Raw genomic sequence first — 23,258 nt, 5'->3', positions numbered from 1 at the left:
TATGTTGGGTGCATAAATATTTACAATTGTTATATCTTCTTCTTGGATCGATCCCTTGATCATTATGTAGTGTCCTTCTTTGTCTCTTCTAGTAGTCTTTATTTTAAAGTCTATTTTGTCTGATATGAGGATTGCTACTCCAGCTTTCTTTTGGTTTCCATTTGCATGGAATATCTTTTTCCATCCCCTTACTTTCAGTCTGTATGTGTCTCTAGGTCTGAAGTGGGTCTCTTGTAGACAGCATATATATGGGTCTTGTTTTTGTATCCATTCAGCCAATCTGTGTCTTTTGGTGGGAGCATTTAGTCCATTTACATTTAAGGTAATTATCGATATGTATGTTCCTATTCCCATTTTCTTAATTGTTTTGGGTTCGTTATTGTAGGTCTTTTCCTTCTGTTGTGTTTCTTGCCTAGAGAAGTTCCTTTAGCATTTGTTGTAAAGCTGGTTTGGTGGTGCTGAACTCTCAGCTTTTGCTTGTCTGTAAAGGTTTTAATTTCTCCATCAAATCTGAATGAGATCCTTGCTGGGTAGAGTAATCTTGGTTGCAGGTTTTTCTCCTTCATCACTTTAATTATGTCCTGCCACTCCCTGCTGGCTTGTAGAGTTTCTGCTGAGAGATCAGCTGTTAACCTGATGGGGATTCCTGTGTGTTATTTGTTGTTTTTCCCTTGCTGCTTTTAATATGATTTCTTTGTGTTTAATTTTTGACAGTTTGATTAATATGTGTCTTGGTGTATTTCTCCTTGGATTTATTCTGTATGGGACTCTCTGTGCCTCCTGGACTTAACTATTTCCTTTCCCATATTGGGGAAGTTTTCAACTATAATCTCTTCAAATATTTTCTCAGTCCCTTTCTTTTTCTCTTCTTCTTCTGGAACCCCTATAATTCGAATGTTGGTGTGTTGTCCCAGAGGTCTCTGAGACTGTCCTCTGTTCTTTTCATTCTTTTTTCTTTATTTTGCTCTGCAGCAGTTATTTCCACTATTTTATCTTCCACCTCACTTATCCGTTCTTCTGCCTCAGTTATTCTGCTATTGATCCCATCTAGAGTATTTTTCATTTCATGTATTGTGTTTTTAATCGATGCTTGATTCATCTTTAGTTCTTCTAGGTCCTTTTAACTGTTTCTTGCATTTTGTCTATTCTATTTCCAAGATTTTGGATCATGGAAATAGAATCTTGGATCATCTTTACTATCATTATTCTGAATTCTTTTTCAGGTAGACTGCCTATTACGTCTTCATTTGTTAGGTCTGGTGGGTTTTTATCTTGCTCCTTCTCCTGCTGTGTGTTTTTCTGTCTTCTCATTTTGCTTATCTTACTGTGTTTGGGGTCTCCTTTTTGCAGGCTGCAGATTTGTAGTTCCCGTTGTTTTTGGTGTCTGTCCCCAGTGGCTAAGGTTGGTTTAGTGGGTTGTGTAGGCTTCCTGGTGGAGGGGACTAGCCTGTGTTCTGGTGGATGAGGCTGGATCTTGTCTTTCTGGTGGACAGGTCCACGTCTGGTGGGGTATTTTGGGGTGTCTGTGGACTTTTTATGATTTTAGGCAGCCTCTCTACTAATGGGTGGTGTTGTGTTCCTGTCTTGCTAGTTGTTTGGCATAGGGTGTCCAGCACTGTAGCTTGCTGGTCGTTGAGTGAAGCTGGGTGCTGGTGTTGAGATGGAGATCTCTGGAAGATTTTCGCCGTTTGATATTATGTGGAGCTGGGAGGTCTCTTGTGGACCAGTGTCCTGAAGTTGGCTCTCCCACCTCAGAGGCACAGCACTGACTCCTGGCTCCTCAATTTGGGATGATTCGTTGTCTATTCATGTATTCCACAGATGCAGGGTACATCAAGTTGATTGTGGAGCTTTAATCCGCTGCTTCTGAGGCTGCTGGGAGGGATTTCCCTTTCCCTTCTTTGTTCTCACAGCTCCCGGGTCTCAGCTTTGGATTTGGCCCCACCTCTCCGTGTAGGTCGCCGGAGGGCGTCTGTTCTTCGCTCAGACAGGACAGGGTTAAAGGAGCAGCCGCTTTGGGGACTCTGGCTCACTCAGGCCGGGGGGAAGGGAGGGGCACGGAGTGCGAGTGGAGCCTGCAGTGGCAGAGGCCGGCGTGACGTTGCAGCAGCCCGAGGCGCGCCGTGCGTTCTCCCAGGGAAGCTGTCCCTGGCTCGCAGGACCCTGGTAGTGACGGGCTGCACAGGGTCCCCGGAAGGGGGGCGTGGACAGTGACCTGCGCTCGCACACAGGCCTCGCGGCGGCGGCAGCAACCCCAGCGTCCCACGCCCGTCTCTGGGGTCCGCGCTTTCAGCCGCGGCTTGCGCCCGTCTCTGGAGCTCCTCCAAGCAGCGCTCTTAATCTCCTCTCCTCGTGCACCAGGAAACCAAGAGGGAAGAAAAAGGCTCTTGCCTCTTCGGCAGGTCCAAAGTTTTTTCCGGACTCCCTCCCGGCTAGCTGTGGCGCATTAGCCCCTTCAGCTGTGTTCACGCCGCCAACCCCAGTCCTCTCCCTGCGCTCCGACTGAAGCCCGAGCCTCAGCTCCCAGCGCCGCCCGCCCCGGCTGGTGAGCAGACAAGCCTCTCGGGCTGGTGAGTGCCGGTTGGCACCAATCCTCTGTGTGGGAATCTCTCCGCTTTGCCCTACCCAGGTACGTGGGGAGTTTCTTGCCTTTTGGGAGGTCTGAGGTCTTCTGCCAGTGTACAGTAGGTGTTCTGTAGGAGTTGTTCCACGTGTAGCTGTATTTCTGGTGTATCTGTGGGGAGGAAGGTGATCTCCACGTCTTACGCCATCTTCCCCACATCTTCTTTATCGACTGATCTGTCAGTGGACATTTAGGTTGGTTCCATGACCTGGCTATTGTAAGTAGTGCTGCAGTGAACATTGGGGTACATGTGTCTTTTTATTTTGTTTTTAAACACTTATTTATTTATTTTTGGCTGCGTTGGGTCTTCGTTGCTGTGCATGGGCTTTCTCTAGTTGCGGCGAGTGGGAGCTACTCTTCATTGTGGTGTATGGCCTTCTTATTGCGGTGGCTTTTCTTGTTGCAGAGCATGGGCTCTAGGCACGTGGGCTTTGGTAGTTGTGGCTCGCAGGCTCTAGAGCACAGGCTCAGTAGTTGTGGCACACGGGCTTAGTTGCTCCACAGCATATGGGATCTTCCCGGACCAGGGCTTGAACCCGTGTCCCCTGCATTGGCGGGAGGGTTCTTAACTACTGTGCCACCAGGGAAGTCCCATGTGTCTTTTTGAATTACAGTTTTCTCAGGGTATATGCCCAGTAGTGGGATTGCTGGTTCATATGGTAGTTCTAGTTTTAGTTTTTTAAGGAACCTCCACACTGTTCTCCACAGTGGCTGTATCAATTTACATTCCCACCAACAGTGTAAAAGGACTGGTTCCCTTTTCTCCACACCCTCTCCAGCATTTATTATTTGTAGATTTTTTGATGATGGCCATTCTGACTGGTGTGAGGTGACACCTCATTGTAGTTTTGATTTGCATTTCTCTAATGATTAGTGATGTTGAGCATCTACTTATATTCCTCTTGGCCATCTGTATGTCTTCTTTGGAGAAAAATGTCTATTTAGGTCTTCCGCCCATTTTTGGATTGGGTTGTTTGTTTTTTTGATATTGAGCTGCATGAGCTGTTTGTATATTTTGGACATTAATCCTTTGTCAGTTGCTTCGTTTGCAAATATTTTCTCCCATTCTGAGGGTTGTCTTTTTGTCTTGTTTATAGTTTCCTTTGCTGTGCAAAAGCTTTTAAGTTTAATTAGGTCCCATTTGTTTATTTTTATTTTCATTATTCTAGGAGGTGGGTCAAAAAAGATCTTGCTGTGATTTATGTCAAAGAGTGTTCTGCCTATGTTTTCCACTAAGAATTTTATAGTGTCCAGTCTTACATTTAGGTCTTTAATCCATTTTAAGTTTATTTTTGTGTATGATGTTAGAGAATGTTCTAATTTCATTCTTTTACATGTAGCTGTCCAGTTTTCCCAGCACCACTTATTAAGGAGACTGTCTTTTCTCCATTGTATATCTTTGCCTCCTTTGTCATAGATTAGGTGACCATAGGTGCATGGGTTTATCTCTGGGCTTTCTATCCTGTACCATTGATCTATATTTCTGTTTTTCTGCCAGTACCATACTGTCTTGATTACTGTAGCTTTGTAGTATAGTCTGAAGTTGGGCAGCCTGATTCTTCTAGCTCCATTTTTCTTTGTGCCGATTGCTTTGGCTGTGTGGGGTCTTCTGTGTTTCCATACAAATTGTTAAATTTTTTGTTCTAGTTCTGTGAAAAATGCCGTTGGTAATTTGATAGGGATTGCACTGAATCTATAGATTGCTTTGGGTAGTATAATCATTTTTACAATATTGATTCTTCCAATCCAAGAACATGGTATATCTCTCCATTTGTTGGTGTCATCTTTAATTTCTTTCAACAGAGTCTTATGGTTTTCTGCATACAGGTCTTTTGTCTCCCTAGGTAGGTTTATTCCTAGGTATTTTATTCTTTTTGTTGCAATGGTAAATGGGATTGTTTCCTTAATTTCTCTTTCTGCTCTTTTGTTGTTAGTGTATAGGAATGCAGGAGATTTCTGTGTTTTAATTATGTATCCTTCAGCTTTACCAGATTCATTGATTAGCTCTAGTAGTTTACCGGTGGCATCGTTAGTATTTTCTATGTATAGTATCATGTCATCTGTGAACAGTGACAGTTTTACTTCTTCTTTTCCAATTTATATTCCTTTTATTTCTTTTTCTTCTTTGATTGCTGTGGCTTGGACTTCCAAAACTATGTTGAATAAAGTGGCAAGAGTTGACATCTTTGTTTTGTTCCTGATCTTAGAGGAAATGCTTTCAGTTTTTCACCATTGAGAATGATGTTTGCTGAGGGTTTGTTGTACATGTTGAAGTTGGGCGGGGGGCAGTGTAACAGCCAGGGCGGGATGGCAAGGTGAGAATAAAAGGTCTAGTGGTTCTTTTTTAAAAAAAAAAAAAGATGGTGCCCACCATCCTCATCCCCACCCCCATCCCAAGAGTATTCCAGTAAGCCCCTAGATGTGTTAAGTTACATTCCTGCCCCTTGGACCAACGCTTCAACGTATTTTTAAATGAGCCTCTTTCACATTTGGGTGTAATCAGCTGCCTCTGCACTGGGCCCTGTAAAGTGAGCCCTTTAAGAGCTGTTTCTCCCCTCTGCTATAGCTTTGTGGGTCTTGTGGACATGAGCCGCATTGGTTTTCAGTGCTATTATGTTTTGGGGGATTATCTGTTCTGTGCATATCTTAAAAGTGGGGGTACCCAACCTGGGGTTCAAACCCTTAACTCCTTGGGGAAAATCTCTGGGTTTTGAGTTCCCTCCCAATTGTGGGTTGCAGCACAGGGGGTGGGGTTTATGGCTTGACTGTGTCTCAGCCTCTCCCACCTGCTTTGATGGTGTGCGTCTACACACTTGCGCAATGTGTAGGAGTCGCCCAGCCAGTTCTCTATGTTTTTTTCAGAGGAAATTGTTCCATATGTAACTATAGGTTCAAGTGTGTCTGTAGGAGGCGAGTTCAGGATCTTCCTAGGTCACCACCTTGAACCAGACCTTCACTTTTTAAACTAATTACCAATGGACCCTCCTGTCAGTTATTTGTGGTCTTGGGGATCCCTTGGTAACTTAAAAAGAGAAAAAAACCAATTTGGCTGGCCATAAGTTAGGAGATATTAATGTTCCTCTAGAAATATCAAAAAGCTACTCTGGAGTTGGCAAGTACTGAGCCCCAAGCCCAGAATGTCTTAATGGAAATCCATCCTCTAACATACCACTGTTTCTGCCAGTTAATTTTAGATCTTCAATACAACACCAAATTACATAATATGACAGGAAGGTAGAAGGGAATTTGAAAAGGGAAGTGGGGTAAAGCAACCTGTTTAGTTTATAAAAAAAAAACAAAACTGTTTTTATAGTTTCCTCGTAAGCTTGAAGAATGTGGTTTGGTCCCTTCTCTATGTCCAGATAAATAACAAAATTATATAAATCTTACACATCACTTAAGAGGAAGTCAACCTAAAAAAAAAAAAGAGGAAGTCAAACTAGGTCTTTAAGACCGTGAAATTATGTATATTATCACGGGGTGACTCTAAGGCAATTTAATCAGTTAGTGTCCCAAAGTAGAATATTAAAGATGGCTTATTTAAAAAGAGACTATTTTCAAAGGAGTGGATGTGAGGGAATACAGCAATAGTGCTTTGACTTTGGTGCTAGTAGCAACTGACCTGTGACCAGAACCTAGAAGACAAGCGTTGTATAGAGGTAACTTTGAGGGGAACCTTTGGTAAAGGGATAGAGTCAGCCTGAGGTCAGCTCACAGGGAATGAGCCAGTGGGATAAGTATCCTGAATTCACTCTTTTCCCTTCCTATAATCTGTATATGAACACTCCTGACAGAAACAGAAGCCAGAGGACCCAGGAACCCATTGATAAGGTTCTTACCAGTCAACCTGCTAGGGCAGAGAGCAGGGGAGAGAAAGGTGTAAAGTGGGTCTAGAGTGGCAAAAAAGGATATCCAGTATAAAAATGATGTAGGCTGGGCAGCCTTACTAGGATTAGTCCTGGAGCAGCTCTAGTCTGGAATAACACACTTACAGCAATAATTGGACTTTTTTTTTAGCTAACTGTGAATTTAAAATTTTAATCATATGTGAAAAAAAGCCTTTTGAGCAACTAAGTAATTTTGTTGCTCAACTGTTGTGATAGCTGAACACATATATAATCATGAATATTATATAAATTTTAAGGAGATTTTAGATGTTTGAATGGCGAACTTCTCCTGTTTTCAAAATGGAAAAAAATAAAAGGTTATATGTGATTCAGGGATGGCCTGGAGGCATAGCATGATGGTATATGAGATACAGACATTAAAAAAGTACATGAGGACTTCCCTGGTGGCACAGTGGTTAAGAATCCGCCCTGCCAGTGCGGGGGACATGGGTTCGAGCCCTGCTCCGGGAAGATCCTACATGCTGCAGAGCAGCTGGGCCCGTGTGCCGCAACTACTGAGCCTGCGCTCTGGAGCCCTCGAGCCACAACTGCTGAGCCTGTGTGCCACAACTACTGAAGTCGGCATACCTAGACCCCGTGCTCCGCAACAAGAGAAGGCACCACGGTAAGAAGCCAACATACCGCAACGAAGAGTAGCTCCCGCTTGCCACTAGAGAAAGCCCATGCGTAGCACCGAAGACCCGACACAGCCAAAAATAAAAAAATAAAGAGTGAATCATCTGAAGTTCTGATATGTGCTGTAGCTTGAATGATCCTTGAAGGCATTATGCTGAGTGAAATAAGCTGGACCTGAGCGGGGGGCAGTTGTGCAGGGAGAGAAAAATATTGTATAGTTCCACTGGTGTAAGGAATTTAGGGTTGGGTGGACAAATTCAGAAGTGGAAAGTAAAGTGGAAGTTGCTGAGGGTTGGGAAGGAGGGTGGAATGGGGAGTTACTGCTTAGTGGGTGCAGGGTTTCTGCTTGAGGTGATTGATGATGGGGTCTGGAATTGTGTGGCATCATGAGTGTGCTTGGTGCCACTGAATTATACACTTAAAACTGGTTTAATGGAAGACTTAGGGAAATTGGAACCCTTATGCATTGTTGGTGGGAATGTAAAATGGTGCAGCTGCTAAAGAAAACAGAATGACATTTCCTCAGAAAATTTATAATTACCATATGGTCTGGTGATTCCACTTCTGGGTGTAGCCAGAAGAACTGAAAAAAGTAAGGTCTTGAAGAATAGCCCAAAGGTGGAGGCAACCCAAGTGTCCCTCGACAGATGAATGGATAAATAAAAATGTACATACAATGGAATGTTTTATGGTATATGTGTGTGTGTGTGTGTGTATTCAGCCTTAAAAAGGAGGATATTCTGACACATGCTACAACTTGGATGAACTTTGAGGACATTATGCTAACAGAAATAAGTCACAAAAAGAGACAGTCATAGAGACAAAGTAGTATGGAGGTTGCTATGAGCTGGCAGGAAGCGGGGGATGGGGAGTTGTTTAGTGGGTATAGAATTTTTTTTTTCAATTTTCAAACCAGTTTTAGAGGGCAGTTTTATTAATGCCTTTGAAAAAATGGTTAAAGTGGTATATTTTGCATTATGTATGTTTTACCAGAATTTTAAAAAAATTAATATCTGAAACTTTTTTTTAGATGACTTAAATGCAGGAATATTTACCAATATAGAATCACGCTGTGGATCGGTAATAGAGAGGGAAATTATAAACTGTTCATCTCCTGAGATTCCTGCAGAATTTAATGAACAGTTTAACACTAAGAAGAACAAGCAAGAACTAGTAAGTCATGATAATGGAGCCAATTTAGAAAAAGAAAACAGTTGGTATAATGACCAGTGTAATCAGTTCACAAGAACAGAGAAACAAACAAAACATATGAAGAAGTGTCCTAAAAGGCCTGATTGGAATATAAATAAACCACTGAGACGGTATATTCCAGCATCAGAAAAGTACCCTAAACAGCTTCAAAAGCTGAGAGAAGAAAAAAGAGTAAGAAGGCAGATGGAACTGCTTCATTTGGTAGAAAGAAATAATCCTGGACACCTCTCTCAAAATAGAGTCACTTCACCAGATGTTCTTCATTCATCTCAAGAAACTGAACCAAGTTTCAGGTGGCAGCTAGTCAAAAAGGTAAAGGTCTTCTGTCTAAAAAAATATTTTAAAGCATGTATTGAAGTTTTTAGAATGAGAATACAGTTCCACACATGCATGTTTTGACAAGGCTATTCTGAGTCTGAATAAGAGTTCTAGAAATTTGCTGTAGTTTACACCAGGGGTCAGCAAACCATGGCCAATGAGCAAATCCATCTTGCTGCCTGCTTTTGCAAATAAAGTTTTTTAGGAATACAGCCATGCTGATTTTTTTACCTATTGTCTGTGGCTGGCTTCATGCTGCAAGAAGAGTTTAGAGTAGTTGCAACAGAGACCACATGGCTCACAAAGCCAAGTGTTTACTATCTGTCCTTTACAGAAAAAGTTTATACTTAAACCCTGTATAGATTAATGCTATTCTTTATTCAGATACCCATTCAAAACTCTTATAGTCCATATAGACAGAGGATAATTTACAAGGTCAGGAATTACTGGACTGGTTTCTCTGACTCTGGAGAAGTACCAAGCCTCTCCTATCCTATTATCCAGTATGTGTTACTCAAATACTATCCTCAGATTATTTCAACAACCACTAAAAACATTTGTGGGGACGTGTGGAAACACTGTTAACTCCTGTCTATCATTTAGGAAGAAGAACCTCGGAGAATTAGTTCTTTCAGCAAGGAAAGGTATGTTATGGCTTCCATAGCTACTTAATGCTTTCTGTGTGATATAAAATACTTGCTCAAAATATAGGTGAGATCAAGCATGTATGCATGTCTGTGAAGACAGTAACAGGAAAGTTTGTGACTTCAGGTGAATAGAGGTTTAAGGAAAAGGGCGTCTGGCATTTTACCTAGAATTTGAAGGTCCAAATTGGACTGGACCTAGGCATCCTAAGCAGGAATGTGGGTGACATTTTGTTATATTCAGACTTTAACAGTTTTGATTTTCCAGATATGTCAGCAGCGGAATAGACGTTCTGCTTGGATTGAGGGGGGAGGGAATAAATGACTAGTAGGGATAATGAGAAATTAACCAATGGGAGATTTTAAATTGTTCAAATTTTTATTCTCTGCTTTTGTGCACGAACCAACTGATTTAAGCTGTCTCTGAATGTGGTTCTAATAGCAAGTTTAGTTTAGGCGGTAAGTATATTATTTTATGGTGAATTATATCTGAGGAGAAACATTAGGTTTAAATTAACTCAGGTAGCGTTGATCCTTAGAAGCTAGTAAATTTTTCTCCCTGTTCTAGCATATATATATGCTCAGCAAGTACTGGTAAACCCCAAATTAATCCCATTTTGTTGCCCTGTTTTAGGAAATGGTATCATAGAACTCAAGCCTCTTACATATAGTGTTCCTAAAGGTGTTATAGGTACATTTAGAATAAATTGAAATGTGATTAAAGAATAGAATATGCTTATTCTAAAATAAAATACAGTTTTCCATTCATGCTTTTTAAGAAGTCCCTTATTGTGCTTTTTGGAAAAATACAGGTCTCAATCACCACCAGTTCCGGCAGTGAAAAACAGAACGCAGCAAACTCAGACACTAAAAAACAGTACTTATGAAAGAGAGAATCTGATCTCAGGAGATAGTCAAACAGAATTATCACCTGGGTTTTCTGAATCATTTCATTTTATTCCCTATGTCCGAACTAATGAGATCTATTACCTTGATCCAGATGCACCATTGTCTAGGCCTTTAACCCAGGATCCTCAGTACCAAAATCCACATGGTAAGTAAATATAAGTGTACCCCCCCCAATTAAAAATCCAAATTGCCCCAAGAGAAGTAGAAAGAACTTCTCTCTTTTGGAGTCAATTATTAAAATTTTTATTGAATATTTATTACTTAAATTTTACTTGGTGCTTTCCTAGGATATAGCACCTAGGATATAAATTTATGTTATAGCATAGGGCTATTTCATATTATAAATGTATTTGAATTTTGTCATTTTTATCTGGCTTCAGACTATGACCAAGAACAGCTTTTTGACCATCTCAGGGACCCACTTCTTAATCCAAACTTGGTGAAAAACAGGGATCGACAGCAAGCAATCCTTAAGGGACTGTCAGAACTGAGACAGGTATGAGCTCTTCCAAAGTGTGGATGTGACCATTTTCTGGTAGAGGGCTGTGTTTTACCAGTTTTACTAAACATCGTTGGTTACATGACTTATGTGACTTCACCACATGTCAGTTTAATGCACAGGTGCTGATTTTTTTAAAAAACACAACTTTCCTTCTATTTCTTTCACACTGCCATCTCTAAGACTGTTTCTTTCCAGCATGAAATCATGAGACTTTTTTAATATTAAGACAACTTTATTGAATGAAAAAAGGCATACATTTGAAATGGCAAAGCATGATCAATAAGGCCCTAAAACCAAAGGCAGAAAATACAGTTATCCTTTAATTCTTAGTAATGCAGTTCACATTTTTTCAAACGAACGTGTTGGCCGTGTTTGGAATAGAACTTGACACAAGTCCCAAAGAGTAATATAACTCAGTGTGAAATTACATGTATAATCTTAACAGACTACTTTTTCTCCCAGACCAATTTTGACTCATTATCTGCTCAGATAAAAATAAAATCAGGTAACACATCCAATATTTAAGGCTATAACTGTTCTCTACCAGCTGGCCTTAAAAAAAAAACAAAAAAACACCTGTCCCTGTGCTTTAAAAAAAAAAAGACTTGCAAAACTGGTTTTGCGATTAGCTTTGATTCACAGTATACTTTGTGTATTTGGGGAAAATTGTAGTTTTAGGAGTACCCTTTTCCATGTCCAGTCATTTATGAATGCCTCCTGCATTTCAAATTGTTGATTCACGTGTTGCTTAAACAATTCTTTCTGTAGAACTAGAAAATCACCCCCACTAACCCAAGATTATAAAGCGTCCCTTAGTTTTTTAAATGCTGTAGCTTTGGTTACATGCGGATTGAATTTTGTAACTCAATCTTGGTAATCACAGTGAAGATTTTACTTAAATCTCTTTTTAAAGTGACAAGGCATATTCTAGCTTAGTAGAGACAAAAGTTGTAGCTTCAGAGAAAGGAATGTGATGTACATACACCTTCACCTATATAGTGACCGTATCTTACTTCAGCAGGGCCTTGTACTAGCCACTAAGGTTAATGCAGTCAAGATAAACACTGGATGTTAAAGGGAGACTCATGAACATTTTAAGAGCATTTGGGGAAAAGGAAAGAGGTGGTGTTCAGCCCCACAGTTAGGAGACATGGTTTAAGAAAGGTCATTTCTATCAGTTGTATGGCTAAAAATATAATCTTACAAACGTGTGATAGCTGCACAGTATCAAAGTGAGAAAGTCTGGTGTAAAAATTGAAAATTTTTGAGTTGAACATGACAAAGATAAAGTTTAAGCTATGGCCAAGTAACAGCATAATACGTGTTTTCAAAGTAAATATAGTTCTGGATTAACAAGACAGAAAGGTAAAATAGGAATAATTTGCCCGTCTGCTGCACACCGTACTAACATATCAATATGATTTCAGGGCCTTCTCCAGAAGCAAAGAGAGTTGGAAACTACTAATCTCATGCCTTTAGCTGCAAATCAAGAAGAGAATTTTAGTTCTTCGTTTTAAATGTAGAAAATCAGATCCTTTACATTTCTCCTCCAGATTATGAAATGTGGTTGGTTGTTACTTAACTGTATTTATCAAATAGCCTAGATTTCTTTTTAAAATGCTTATTTAAAACTTGTACATTATGTAGTAAAATGCTGTTGGTGTATATATATATATTTTTAAAAACAATAAAACAAGACACTTCTGTAAAAAAGCTTAGTATTAAAAAAAATTTTTTTTTCCTGCTCATCACAATGTGGGTATTGATCTACTTACCTTAACACAGTCTGGAGTTTACAGTGTCTTCCACACTTTTTACATGTAGCTTATTAATTAAAATACCACTTAGATATTTTGCTCTATAAAAAGATTTTAAAGAGTAGAACTCAAAGTTCTTTTGAGGCGCCAAAGGAAGGTCTGACATACTTACTTTTACTAAAATAGCCTAGATTCAGTTTAGGCTTATGTGGAAATTTTTTAAGTCCTTTTTTTAATGACTTCTTTTATTGTAGAAACTACAGTTTTCAAAAACATTTACAAGTTTATATTAGTAATGGAGAGGCAGTTATTAGCAATACAAGTGGATTTAAAATTTATGTTCACCATGTACTTTTATCTGTGAATTTAAAAAGTTAGCTTTAGTATATAGCACTTTAACACTTAAGTGCTTACCACCTGAAAAATATACTTACATTTTTCTAACAATTTAAAAATTCATAGCAAAGTTTGTTTCAAACTGTTTAATGCCTTTAATAACCAAATTCAGTTTCATATTTCAAAAGATAGGTTTTTAAGTCAAGGACCACACAAGCACTGAAAATTGTAATTATCAAATATTCTCAAATAAAAAAGGTTGACCAAAATTTTAGCAACAGGTGATTTTACATGGTTGTCTAAAAATAAAAAATAATGCTGCCTGGTGTTAAGTCCTATATGTACATAGTTTTACCATCTAAATGAAATGGCTTTGTTCAATAAATCTTGAGGTATTGAGCCAAAATCGTGTAAATATTAACATCACTGGCTTATACCTGTGTAAAAGCACTATACAAAAAGCTTAAATGGATTAGTTGATATGTCATTTCAGCAAAAGTAGCTGGGATCATTGACATTAGAGAAGGGAAAAAAAGTAAAGCCATTATTGTTCACTATCCTTTTGCAACTATCTAGTTTTATATATAAAACAGGCTTCAATTTGAAGCCAAAGTACAGATGATGTAAGTGTAAAACTTAAAAGTGCCAATATGAGAATTCAAGTACAATATATGTTAAAAATATATATATTTATTTCAATTTTCAGATGCTTTAACTGTTACAGGCCATTGTGATTTAAATAAGAGGGAAAACATTTGCGAAAGGAAACGAAACCTTTTGTTTAGAGAATGAAGTATAAATTTAATTCACTTTTAAGAAACAGAAAAAGTTCATAACAACCTACTTTAAAAAAAGAAGTTATTGTAATTATTTCTCTTTTGAAAACGGCCTGGAAGAATCACTTTTCCACCAACTTAATGGAGATGGAGATTTCTCTCTATCCAAGTTGTGAGTATAAGCAGATAAAAAGTAATTTTCACTTTGTTGAGACTGACTTGATGAAAGGGCATATGGTGTCCCCAAAAATGTCTGATGAGTGAGAACATTAAAATGACTAAACTGATGGGACATATTTAATTGACTGTGATAAACCTGAAAGTTGCTATATGAATCCTGTTCAGCTGAATTACTGTTCTCTCCTTCAGAGCATACTGTATCAATAGAAGCTCTCTCTTCAGAATCAATTTCATAAGAAGTCTTCTCTTCTAATAAACTTTTTTGCAAGTCAAGAGACGATTGCAACTCAATTTGAATATTCTTTTTTTGATCTGTTCCACGTGATCCTTTGGTCTCTTTCTCCAATATTTCTGAATGAAAATTGCTGCATACTTCTATTTGTGAGATTTCATCCCCTGAATCCAGAGACATATCCTCTTCGTCCTTTTCATCGTTTTCTAAAAGAGCTACATTTAAAAAACAAAAAGTCCTCCTCTATTGAAATACACAATTTGTTTAAGTTTTAAAATTATACACTACTCACACAATATAATGCGTCAGGGTCTGCAAGTCCACAATCCCTTAAAGCTTGGTCTTCTGCCACAAGTTCACTTAGTCACAACACTCACACTAGGTGTGAATGTCCAGATAATCCGATGCTAAAAGCTTCTGCGAAATGTGTTCACGTTTAATGTTGGGAAATCCCAACTCCCAGCTCCAAAGGGGTTAATGTCAAAACAGCATCTAAAGTTATACGGTAATTCAGTATTTGACAAGACAAATATAAAATAAAAATTCTGACATCTAGCTTCATTGGATTACTACTAAACTGGTTAGCTGTATCAAATGTTCGAACATCTCTGCTTTTCCTCAAAAACAAAAGTACATCTTTCATTTTACATAAAACCTGGAACCAAAGCAAAGGCCGTATCACAAAAGACTAAAGCTATGGATATCTCTACTACCTTGTAATTAAACTGCTTTAATTCACAACAGAAGCCAATAAAGCTTACATACCCTCAAAAAGAAAATGCCTACTCTATAGTATGCAGTCTACATTAACTCGAAGAGCTTATATTGACTACAGTATAAATAAATGAGCAGATTTTGTGTATGCTAAGTAAAAGAATGATAAATGCCTTGAAACATTTCCCCTGAAGCTGAGTTTACACTGAGGTGAGCAGTTTCAAAATTAGCATTTCGTTATATGAAATCAAAGCAAAACCATTCTTTTTCTGTCTGCCTTAAAGAAAATGAAAACTACTGAAAAGTTACCTGACTGCGACTCAAGATTCTCATTAGCACCAAGCAAAGGAAGGTTTTCTTCTGTGATTGAATTGTTATAGCCCACAAGATTTTTAAAGTTTTGCATAAAGTCTTCAGCAGTCGCAACCACTATTCCATTATCGGTATAACTGGAAAGCATCTTGATACTCTTTTCTAAATTGAAAAAAAAAAAGTTGAGTATAAAACACTTGCAAGTATAAAATGATAAGTCCAGCCCTCACAAAATCCTTTCCTCCACATTTTCAGAAACACCCAACACAGTCCCACAAAATCCTTTCATACACATTCCTGTATTCACAGTAGAAAGCTTAAGAGCACTCTCTTTACCTGTTAAAAAGACTATGTGTCGCTGCTGTATGTTTTGAGCCTGAAGTCTGATAAGGCAATCCAATTCTGGAGCATTTCGAGTTTGTGAATCACAGTTGTGGTATGACAAAATTTCAACCAGATGTTTCTTCTGATAGACATTCAGAAGGGTCAACAGACTCAGAGCTTTAGCATTCAATCTGTGAAATTTAAGTAGTTCAGTATCTGTATCTGCATTTCTAAAATTTAGTATGGATGTTTTCACTTGAAATTAAAGCCATAATTTCTCAATTGAGGCAACTAATGACAACTGCACTGCTTAGCTCACTGCCTGATGTACAGGTGCTTCTTAGTAGAGGGAGAGCAGGAATTGTGCAACCCACGGGTAACTCCAGGGGCTTTGTCTGGGTACAAAGCCTGAGGGCCAGCTATTCAGTTCAGACAAAAATCTCAACTTATTACTTAACTAAATAAATTACACTTCTCTTCAGCTTCACTAATTTAGAACTGTAATGAAAGGTGTAAAAGGACAAAAATATAAATCTTTCCTTCAAAAAATAACATGGCTCTGAGCTATTTCTATACTTCCAGATGCAAGGCAACATGTGGTAGAAATTACGGGCTGTTGTCAGGAAGATGACAGTACTAATGTGTACGAGTTATACCTCCGGGCCTTAGTATTGCTATTTGTTATATAAAGATAAGACTTCCCCAATGCCTACTTCATGTGATTTGAAGATAAAACAAGTTTTTAAAAAATGAAATAAAAAGTTAAATAATTTAAAATTACTAAAGCCTGAATTTCCCTAAGTGTGTCCCATGGAATATCAATAGGTATTAGAAGAAAAAAATGTTTTGTGGTCTAGGTTTCAGAAATGCTGACTGACAAAATGTAAAACAGGATCCTTAACTACAAAGTTTCTCAGATCTTCAAATGTGTAAATAAGTACATTATATGTACTCTAGTAGTAGGATATAGTATCCCAAACTCATCTGATTACAACAGTCATTTGCAGAGCCTCTCAAGGGACTAGTGCTGCAAGAATCACGTTTTGAGAAGTGACTTCTGGGCATGTTAGAAATCACTTATTACATAAATGAATGTCCTAATCATAGATCCCTTTATCATGTCAAGATTAATCCTTGTCTTATATGTGTAATATTATTAGATTAACAATTAGGAGAGGGCCTGATCTACTTGGCATATACAGTTCCATAAAAAAATAAAGAATGCTGATTATCCCGTTTTGATTATCATTCTAAGCCCAAGTGGTAAAGTTTAAACCAATTTTATCTCTATACATAACTAGAACTTCAGCAAACCTCTACATAAAGAAGAATACCATTTTCAAACAGGCTAGAATAATTCAGTATCTACATTCCCTTACGGCTGGCAAAAGACATCTGTGAAAACTGAGCAGCATCTATAATTTATAAACATATAAAAAACAGCAAAATTCTGTGAACACAATGTTAAAATTAACAACCAATATATAGTTATTTTTCAAAATTTACCTGCCCAGTTCCTTTAGTTTTTTCTGAAATTTACAGTGGACTTTCCATTGCCATTTTCCTTCTGGAGTACTAAGTTCTTCGAGGAATGTCAAAAAATTTTTAAGGTTCTCTGTTAGAGATAATGAAGTTCATTTTAAATTCAATAAACAAGTCACCCACTCCACAATTGAATTAAGGAAGAAGTGTTTGTTGATACTATGTAGGAACACCTACTTTCCTATGTAGTATTTTCTTTCTTTTTTCCCCTCTAAGGGAGACAGATCTATATATCCTCTTTGAGATCTAAGAACATAACATCTACACACAAAAAAACAACATGTTGATAACAATAACAAACCAAAAGTAATCCAAGTGAAGTAGGTGCAGAGAGCCCTGTTTATACCAGACTTAAGAGGAAATTATTCGTAAAGAGTAAAAGAATGGGAAAGAAATCTGAGGTAATAAAAGCTCAAAAAAATGATGGAAATGTACTAGTTATCTGTGACTGGCAGAATGGACAATGCATTAAAAAAGTATGAGTGAGTCACTAATGAGAAAAACCTAGAAAAGACATGTCACATGCTTAAAAGAATAAATAAATCTTACCAATTGTGATTACTTCTGGATTTAGAATGGATTCATCAGAAACGATAAAACCTCCAGATACAAATAACTCATTGTATGTATGATTTTTAACATCATCCAAACTATCAACACCAGCAAAACTAACACAAGGAAGCTTCTTTAAAGTCACCAAGCCAGGTACCTATTTAAATACCAAAATAAAAATAGAAATAAGGACAGACTCAAATGTGAAGTAACCTACAAGAGATGTACTATGGCTCACCTATATTAGTGTGTTGCCTCTGCAAAGTCAAGCACAAAAACAATATTTCCAACACTATTTCCAAATATACAAACCAACATTTATGTACTGGGCATCTACCTTGAACAGAACACTCTAAGGAAGAGGCACTTAACAAGAGACCTGGAAACACAGAACAACAAATGCTAACTTGCCTGGCCCTGTGAGTACAGTCCGAATTCAAATGAGGCAACAGCCTACGGACTGGAACAGTCAGGAAAGACTTCAAAGAGCAGTAGGACTTGAGACAGTCTCCTAAGACTAGACGGGGTACCTCCAAACCCAAGGGAAAGGGGGACTGCTTCAGCAAAGAGGGGGTACAAACAGGTTTTACCTAGGACATACAAATGAAGGTGATAACAATATAAAGAGAGTCAGCAGACCCAACGGCATTCAAGGAGTCAGTATTTAGTCTTGACTATTTAAGCGATAGGTAGGATCTGTGATATGCCACAGTTTAAAATTTTGCAGAGGTATAAATATGAATCTCATGAGCTGATTCACGGAGGGTAGTTTAGGTCTCAAGTCCTAAACCTCCCAACCTCGAAGTTTTATCTCCTTTAAAGCTTATGAGGATATTTTAAAAACAAACAGCTTTAGTCTCAAAGATAGTAGGGATTTTTTACAACCAAAATAAGCAAAGAATTCAACTTAATAGTCTACCTTGTGAATGAAACCTGCAATGTCTTCATTTTGAATAATAATCAACAGTTTATCTAATTTTGATCTTCTTTCCAAAAACTGTTCTGGATGACACTCTGTATTGCCTAATTTGATAAGATATTCCTGTTAAAGAAAAAAAACTAAATCAACATTTAAAAGTTTTTTTGCAAACATCCATTTAACACGAGAAATGCAAGATAAAGTGGTTAAGTTTAACTACTACTAGACCACTATTAATGATGACCTTACACTAGGGACCTCAGAGATCATCAAGTCCACTCTTAGAGAAGACTCTGAAGCTCAGACCTTAAATGGTCACAATCACAATGTTACGATGCTATGCAGTCAAAGCCAAGTAAATGCTAGCTTGGGGTAACGGAACCAGAAAAGCAATGGATTAGCCCAGGTTCTTAACTCTTATTAATTATTCTGGGCAATCCAGAGCTCAGTCATTAACCACTCCCTCACTCCCATTTTCCTTTCCTTTTGAAGCAGGCCCTTGATTCTCTGCAGCAGTGTTACCGGTATACTCTTTCAGAGTTAAAAAGCACTTTTACGACTACTGTAGTTCCTTTAACTCACAACAGCCCCAGGATCATTCATACAGAGCTTCAGTATGTACGTTACTTACATTATTAATTAGCCATGCCTGTCAAGTTTACACCTTCAAACAAAACACTCTCCCATATAACACATCCTTCCATGCTGGTGACACGGTACTACCTTTCAAAGGACACAAGATAGCCAGTCCCAGCAGAATTCTCTTTGCTTGCTGGGGGAATCCTGAACTCTGAAGCAAACTGCAGGATTCTGAAGGTCACATTCCTCATTTCACAGATACAGGAGCAGATTAATTTTCTCAAGGTTGGCACGCTGGTTAGATAACCATAAATCTAAACCAAGGTTGCCTCACAACCAGTCTTTCAAGAGCTGTCTACAAGTGTCACACCCAAAGAGGATGTTTCTATGTAGCCCTAAAGAAGCATCTTCTACAGTGTTTGATTTTGCTCTAACTTCTAAAGCCTCTGGGCAAATCTCAGAGCAGTTTACAATCAAGTTATGAAAAAGTAAATTATTGTCTGATAGGCCTGCTTGTAATTTTTGGTCTTTTTACATTAAGAAATTTTAAATGCAAGTTTGTGTTAAATAAGACAGTTTAACTCATAAAGTAACGAATCAATTTGACTCCAGAAATATTTAGGAAGTTTAAAATTTTATTCACAAAGTCCTGTACTAAGGGGCTTCCCTGGTGGCGCAGTGGTTGAGAGTCCGCCTGCCGATGCAGGGGACACAGGTTCGTGCCCCGGTTCGGGAAGATGCCACATGCCGCGGAGTGGCTGGGCCCGTGAGCCATGGCCACTGAGCCTGCGCGTCCGGAGCCTGTGCTCTGCAATGGGAGAGGCCACAACAGTGAGAGGCCTGCGTACCACAAAAAAAAAACCCAATAAAGTCCTGTACTATATTGTAACATTTCTGCTAGAAAATTTCCAATGGATGGATATTGATTAAAAGAATTAAAGTTCTGATCTGATTTCCTATCATATTTATAAAACACACAGCATCCTTTTCCTCCTCTACATAAAATAAATAGCAGAAATATGATTTATTCTAAGCCAGAATGGATTAAAAGCACCATTCGTAAGTAAACACATTTCCCACAAGTGTGTTACAATCAATTTTTAAAATGCAGTGGGAAGAGATGGAGTAATGGTGACCACACTGGGAACTGTGCCCAACCCACTCTCTCATCTAGCCCTACACCACCATGTAGCTATGCCCCAAAGAGCTGGAATCATGTTGCTGGGGGTGGAAGAATGTTGAGCAGCTCAATGTTCAATCATACAGGGCAAAAATGCAACCAAGAAATTCCTGGTAAGTCTGGTTTCATCTTCCCAAGAAACTACAGGGAATTGGTAAAGGCAGCACACTGAGCACTCTGTTGCCCCCATTTCCATGCTCTTCACGTTCTCATGAACACATCACATGAAACATGCTGACGTCAAAGAGATCTTTAAACTGACAAAGGCTCAGGACATGTCAAAGCATGGAGTTTCTGGGCCACCCTGGCTATACGCCACTTATTTATAGTCCCCTCTGCTTCCTCTAACTAAAAAAGCAGAAACTTATCATGGTAAATGAATTCCATACATAGGAGCAGGCATTTATTTTAAAACCTAAGGCATTCCCGGGCTTCCCTGGTGGCGCAGTGGTTGAGAGTCCGCCTGCCGATGCAGGGGACACAGGTTCGTGCCCCGGTCCAGGAGGATCCCACATGCCGCGCAACGGCTGGGCCTGTGAGCCATGGCCGCTAAGCCTGAGCGTCCAGGGCCTGTGCTCCGCAACGGGAGAGGCCACAGCAGTGAGAGGCCCGCGTATCGCAAAAAACAAAAACAAGAACTAAGGCATTCCCTTAAGGAATTAAAATGCTATACAGTTTAGTGAATACTAATTGGCAACATTAAACCACTAATTGTCCCATGGGTTATAAATTACGTATCTATTGTTACAGATTTTACATACCTGTCTCTATGTGTGTATTTTTTTAAACCAAATGCCTGAAACGCCAGTCTATATACTCCATAGCTTCAGTACAAAAAACATACCTTGCAAGGAGGAATCTTTCATGATTGGGGAAGTGTTTCAGGATCACCATGTTTTTTGATAATAAGGGCTACTGGGAAACCTGGCATGACCAGGGCATCAAGAAATGTCAAAAGATATCATCATTAAGTCATCCTGGACAGTTTTATTTTTCTACCTGATTGATAAAACCCCCTGAGGTAAACACTGACAACTGCCTTTATTTCTCTGCATCTTTCCCTCCCCTTTGTTAAAAACCCAGTAAGAAACATTGAAAATCTTTAAATCAACAATTTAAAGGTACCTGCAATATGTATACAACTGGTCTTTAAAATGACACTATGCAAAACAAGATTAAAAATTCTAAGATATTTAGACCACCGGTTCTAAATTCAGTTGAACTTACTAGTCTTTTATTCCACTCTGCATTGAATTATTAAAATAATATGGTCAACACCTAAAAACAAACAAAAATCCATTTTATAGAGGTCAGACCCAACAAGAGAAGTTTAGACAGCATTACAATTACCTTCTCATTTAGTTACCTTTATTTCTTTACAGAGCACACTCTCCTCTTCTTCATGAATATAAAATTTCAGAGTATTTTTCTGGACATCTTTCATGATTTTAACCAAACTGTTAAATACTTCAGGTTCTAACTGGCTTATAAAGTTTGAAAGAGCTGGTTGGGAAGAAATGTTTACATCACTGGGCGATTTTGTTTCTTTTTCTACTGGTTCCCGGGCAGTATGATCAGAAGTCACCACTGGCTCTGTGGCATGGTGTGGCTGGTTCACTTCTGCTTCAGTTAAACCCAAAGTTGAAGAGGAAGGCTGCTCATTAGAGTTGGTGTCTTTCAGAGGATCACTACCAAGTGGCTCAAGGAGGTGTTTATTGTTGAAGTCGCTTGAGGAAACTGGTATGACATGCCTTCCCAGAGGACTCAATGCTATCTTAGTACCAGAAGCATTAGGACTGACTGCTGGCAAATTCCCACCCTTGGCTGATGCTTTGATAACAGTATTTAGTTTCTCATGCAAGCCATCTACAAACTCCTGTACACCAGCTTTGGAAGTCTTAGAATATATGAACTCAGAAAGCCGTTTCATCTTCTCTTGTGTTGAAAAGATAAGTGTGGAATTTCTGCTGACATATGAAACATTCTTCTGCTTCAGAATCTCTTCTATCTTCCTAGAAAAGAGACTGTACTCTCCTAACACTGTCTTTTCTGTGGTTTCACTCATTGCAGGTGGTTCTGCTGCTGGCACACACTGCTCCTCCACTGTCACCACCTGACCTGTCAACACGTCATCCTCAGTGGTGCCCTTTAGTGTGTCTGTAAATGGAGAGGATGGAAACTGGTAATCAGAACTTCTCTGTCTACTTATTACCCGGGGGTCGTTAGGAAAGGCCTCCTGTGGTGGCAGACACACCAGTTGTTCTTCTGGTGATTTCATACCTATATGGGAAGAGTTTATTATTACAAAAGCAATCCAAAATAATAACATCTGAAAATACAAACTCATAAATAAGGAAAAAAATGCCAGGTCAAGTATATATTTAGAACAAACTATGCACTGGAAGGTAGAATAAAAACCTCAAATAATGGTGTGAACCTATTTCCTATGTGCCCTACTTATTTATGGCTGGTCTTTGTATTTCAGTAGCTAGAGTGACAAGTTTGAATGTTACTTTCTTTGATTCCTTTTGAAGTGTTCAAACAAGGGCCAATTTAACATCAATACAAATTAAGTCACTTGTTTATTTCTGCTTCCCTACCTTTCTGTAGATCTGACTTTAACAGACATGCTTTAAGCAGAATGCTCAGTTGCAACAGCTTGCTCAACCCTTATATTCTTTGCCAAGTAATGTCCACTATGGTAATACCCTCTTAATAGGAAAATTTTGAGTGTAAGGCAACTGAAAGAATGCCAAGCTGAAATGCTGTGGGAATAAGTCGTCAAGTTAAGAGTTGCATTCAGGATCTAGGATAATTAATTTTATCTGTTTTCAGATTTGCTCTTACATATGGGGTTGCTTAGTGGATTTGCTACAATGTTAAGGACTTCAATTTATCAGGAAAAGAAAGTCTCAGTCATACAGGAAGAGAGCACATTTCACAGCTACATTAACAGTAATACTTTTGATAGCACTTTTGTTAAGTATTTTTATTTTGTTTGGAAATCATTCCAAGAGAAATCATAATAGCTATTTACCCCATATGAGATAAAGAGATCATCAAGCTAGCTGATGCTAATGAAACTACGATAACCCGTGATTCCTGACTAGCTCAATCCATAAGA

General features: G+C 38.6%; 2 protein-coding genes across 20 annotated transcripts in view; one reads left to right on the top strand and one right to left on the bottom strand.

Annotated features, from left to right (window-relative positions):
- Positions 1-13,375, top strand: part of CCDC66 (coiled-coil domain containing 66) — a 64,797-nt gene extending 51,422 nt beyond the window's left edge. For 11 of the 12 annotated variants that reach the window (XM_081246049.1, XM_081246043.1, XM_081246048.1 and 8 more), the window contains 5 exons: positions 8,177-8,670; positions 9,280-9,320; positions 10,133-10,374; positions 10,610-10,725; positions 12,159-13,375. In XM_081246049.1, coding sequence (XP_081102175.1) covers positions 8,177-8,670; positions 9,280-9,320; positions 10,133-10,374; positions 10,610-10,725; positions 12,159-12,248 — 983 coding nt within the window. In that variant the 3' untranslated portion in view covers positions 12,249-13,375. Of the gene's footprint in view, positions 1-8,176; positions 8,671-9,279; positions 9,321-10,132; positions 10,375-10,609; positions 10,726-12,158 lie in introns of those variants that run through there. The other variant, XM_081246046.1, reaches the window with a different exon arrangement.
- Positions 13,376-13,496: 121 nt separating this feature from the next.
- Positions 13,497-23,258, bottom strand: part of TASOR (transcription activation suppressor) — a 50,554-nt gene continuing 40,792 nt past the window's right edge. For 2 of the 8 annotated variants that reach the window (XM_081246035.1, XM_081246032.1), the window contains 7 exons: positions 21,501-22,414; positions 18,376-18,498; positions 17,454-17,613; positions 16,869-16,977; positions 15,375-15,553; positions 15,036-15,200; positions 13,497-14,227 (listed from right to left, as the gene is read on the bottom strand). In XM_081246035.1, coding sequence (XP_081102161.1) covers positions 13,692-14,227; positions 15,036-15,200; positions 15,375-15,553; positions 16,869-16,977; positions 17,454-17,613; positions 18,376-18,498; positions 21,501-22,414 — 2,186 coding nt within the window. In that variant the 3' untranslated portion in view covers positions 13,497-13,691. Of the gene's footprint in view, positions 14,505-15,035; positions 15,201-15,374; positions 15,554-16,868; positions 16,978-17,453; positions 17,614-18,375; positions 18,499-21,500; positions 22,415-23,258 lie in introns of all 8 variants that reach the window. The other 6 variants (XM_081246033.1, XM_081246034.1, XM_081246036.1 and 3 more) reach the window with 3 other exon arrangements.

Source organism: Mesoplodon bidens (genome assembly GCF_964165515.1).
Source record: "Mesoplodon bidens genome assembly, chromosome: 10".
Classification (NCBI taxonomy): domain Eukaryota; kingdom Metazoa; phylum Chordata; class Mammalia; order Artiodactyla; family Ziphiidae; genus Mesoplodon; species Mesoplodon bidens.
This window is presented reverse-complemented; position numbering and strand designations above follow the sequence as displayed.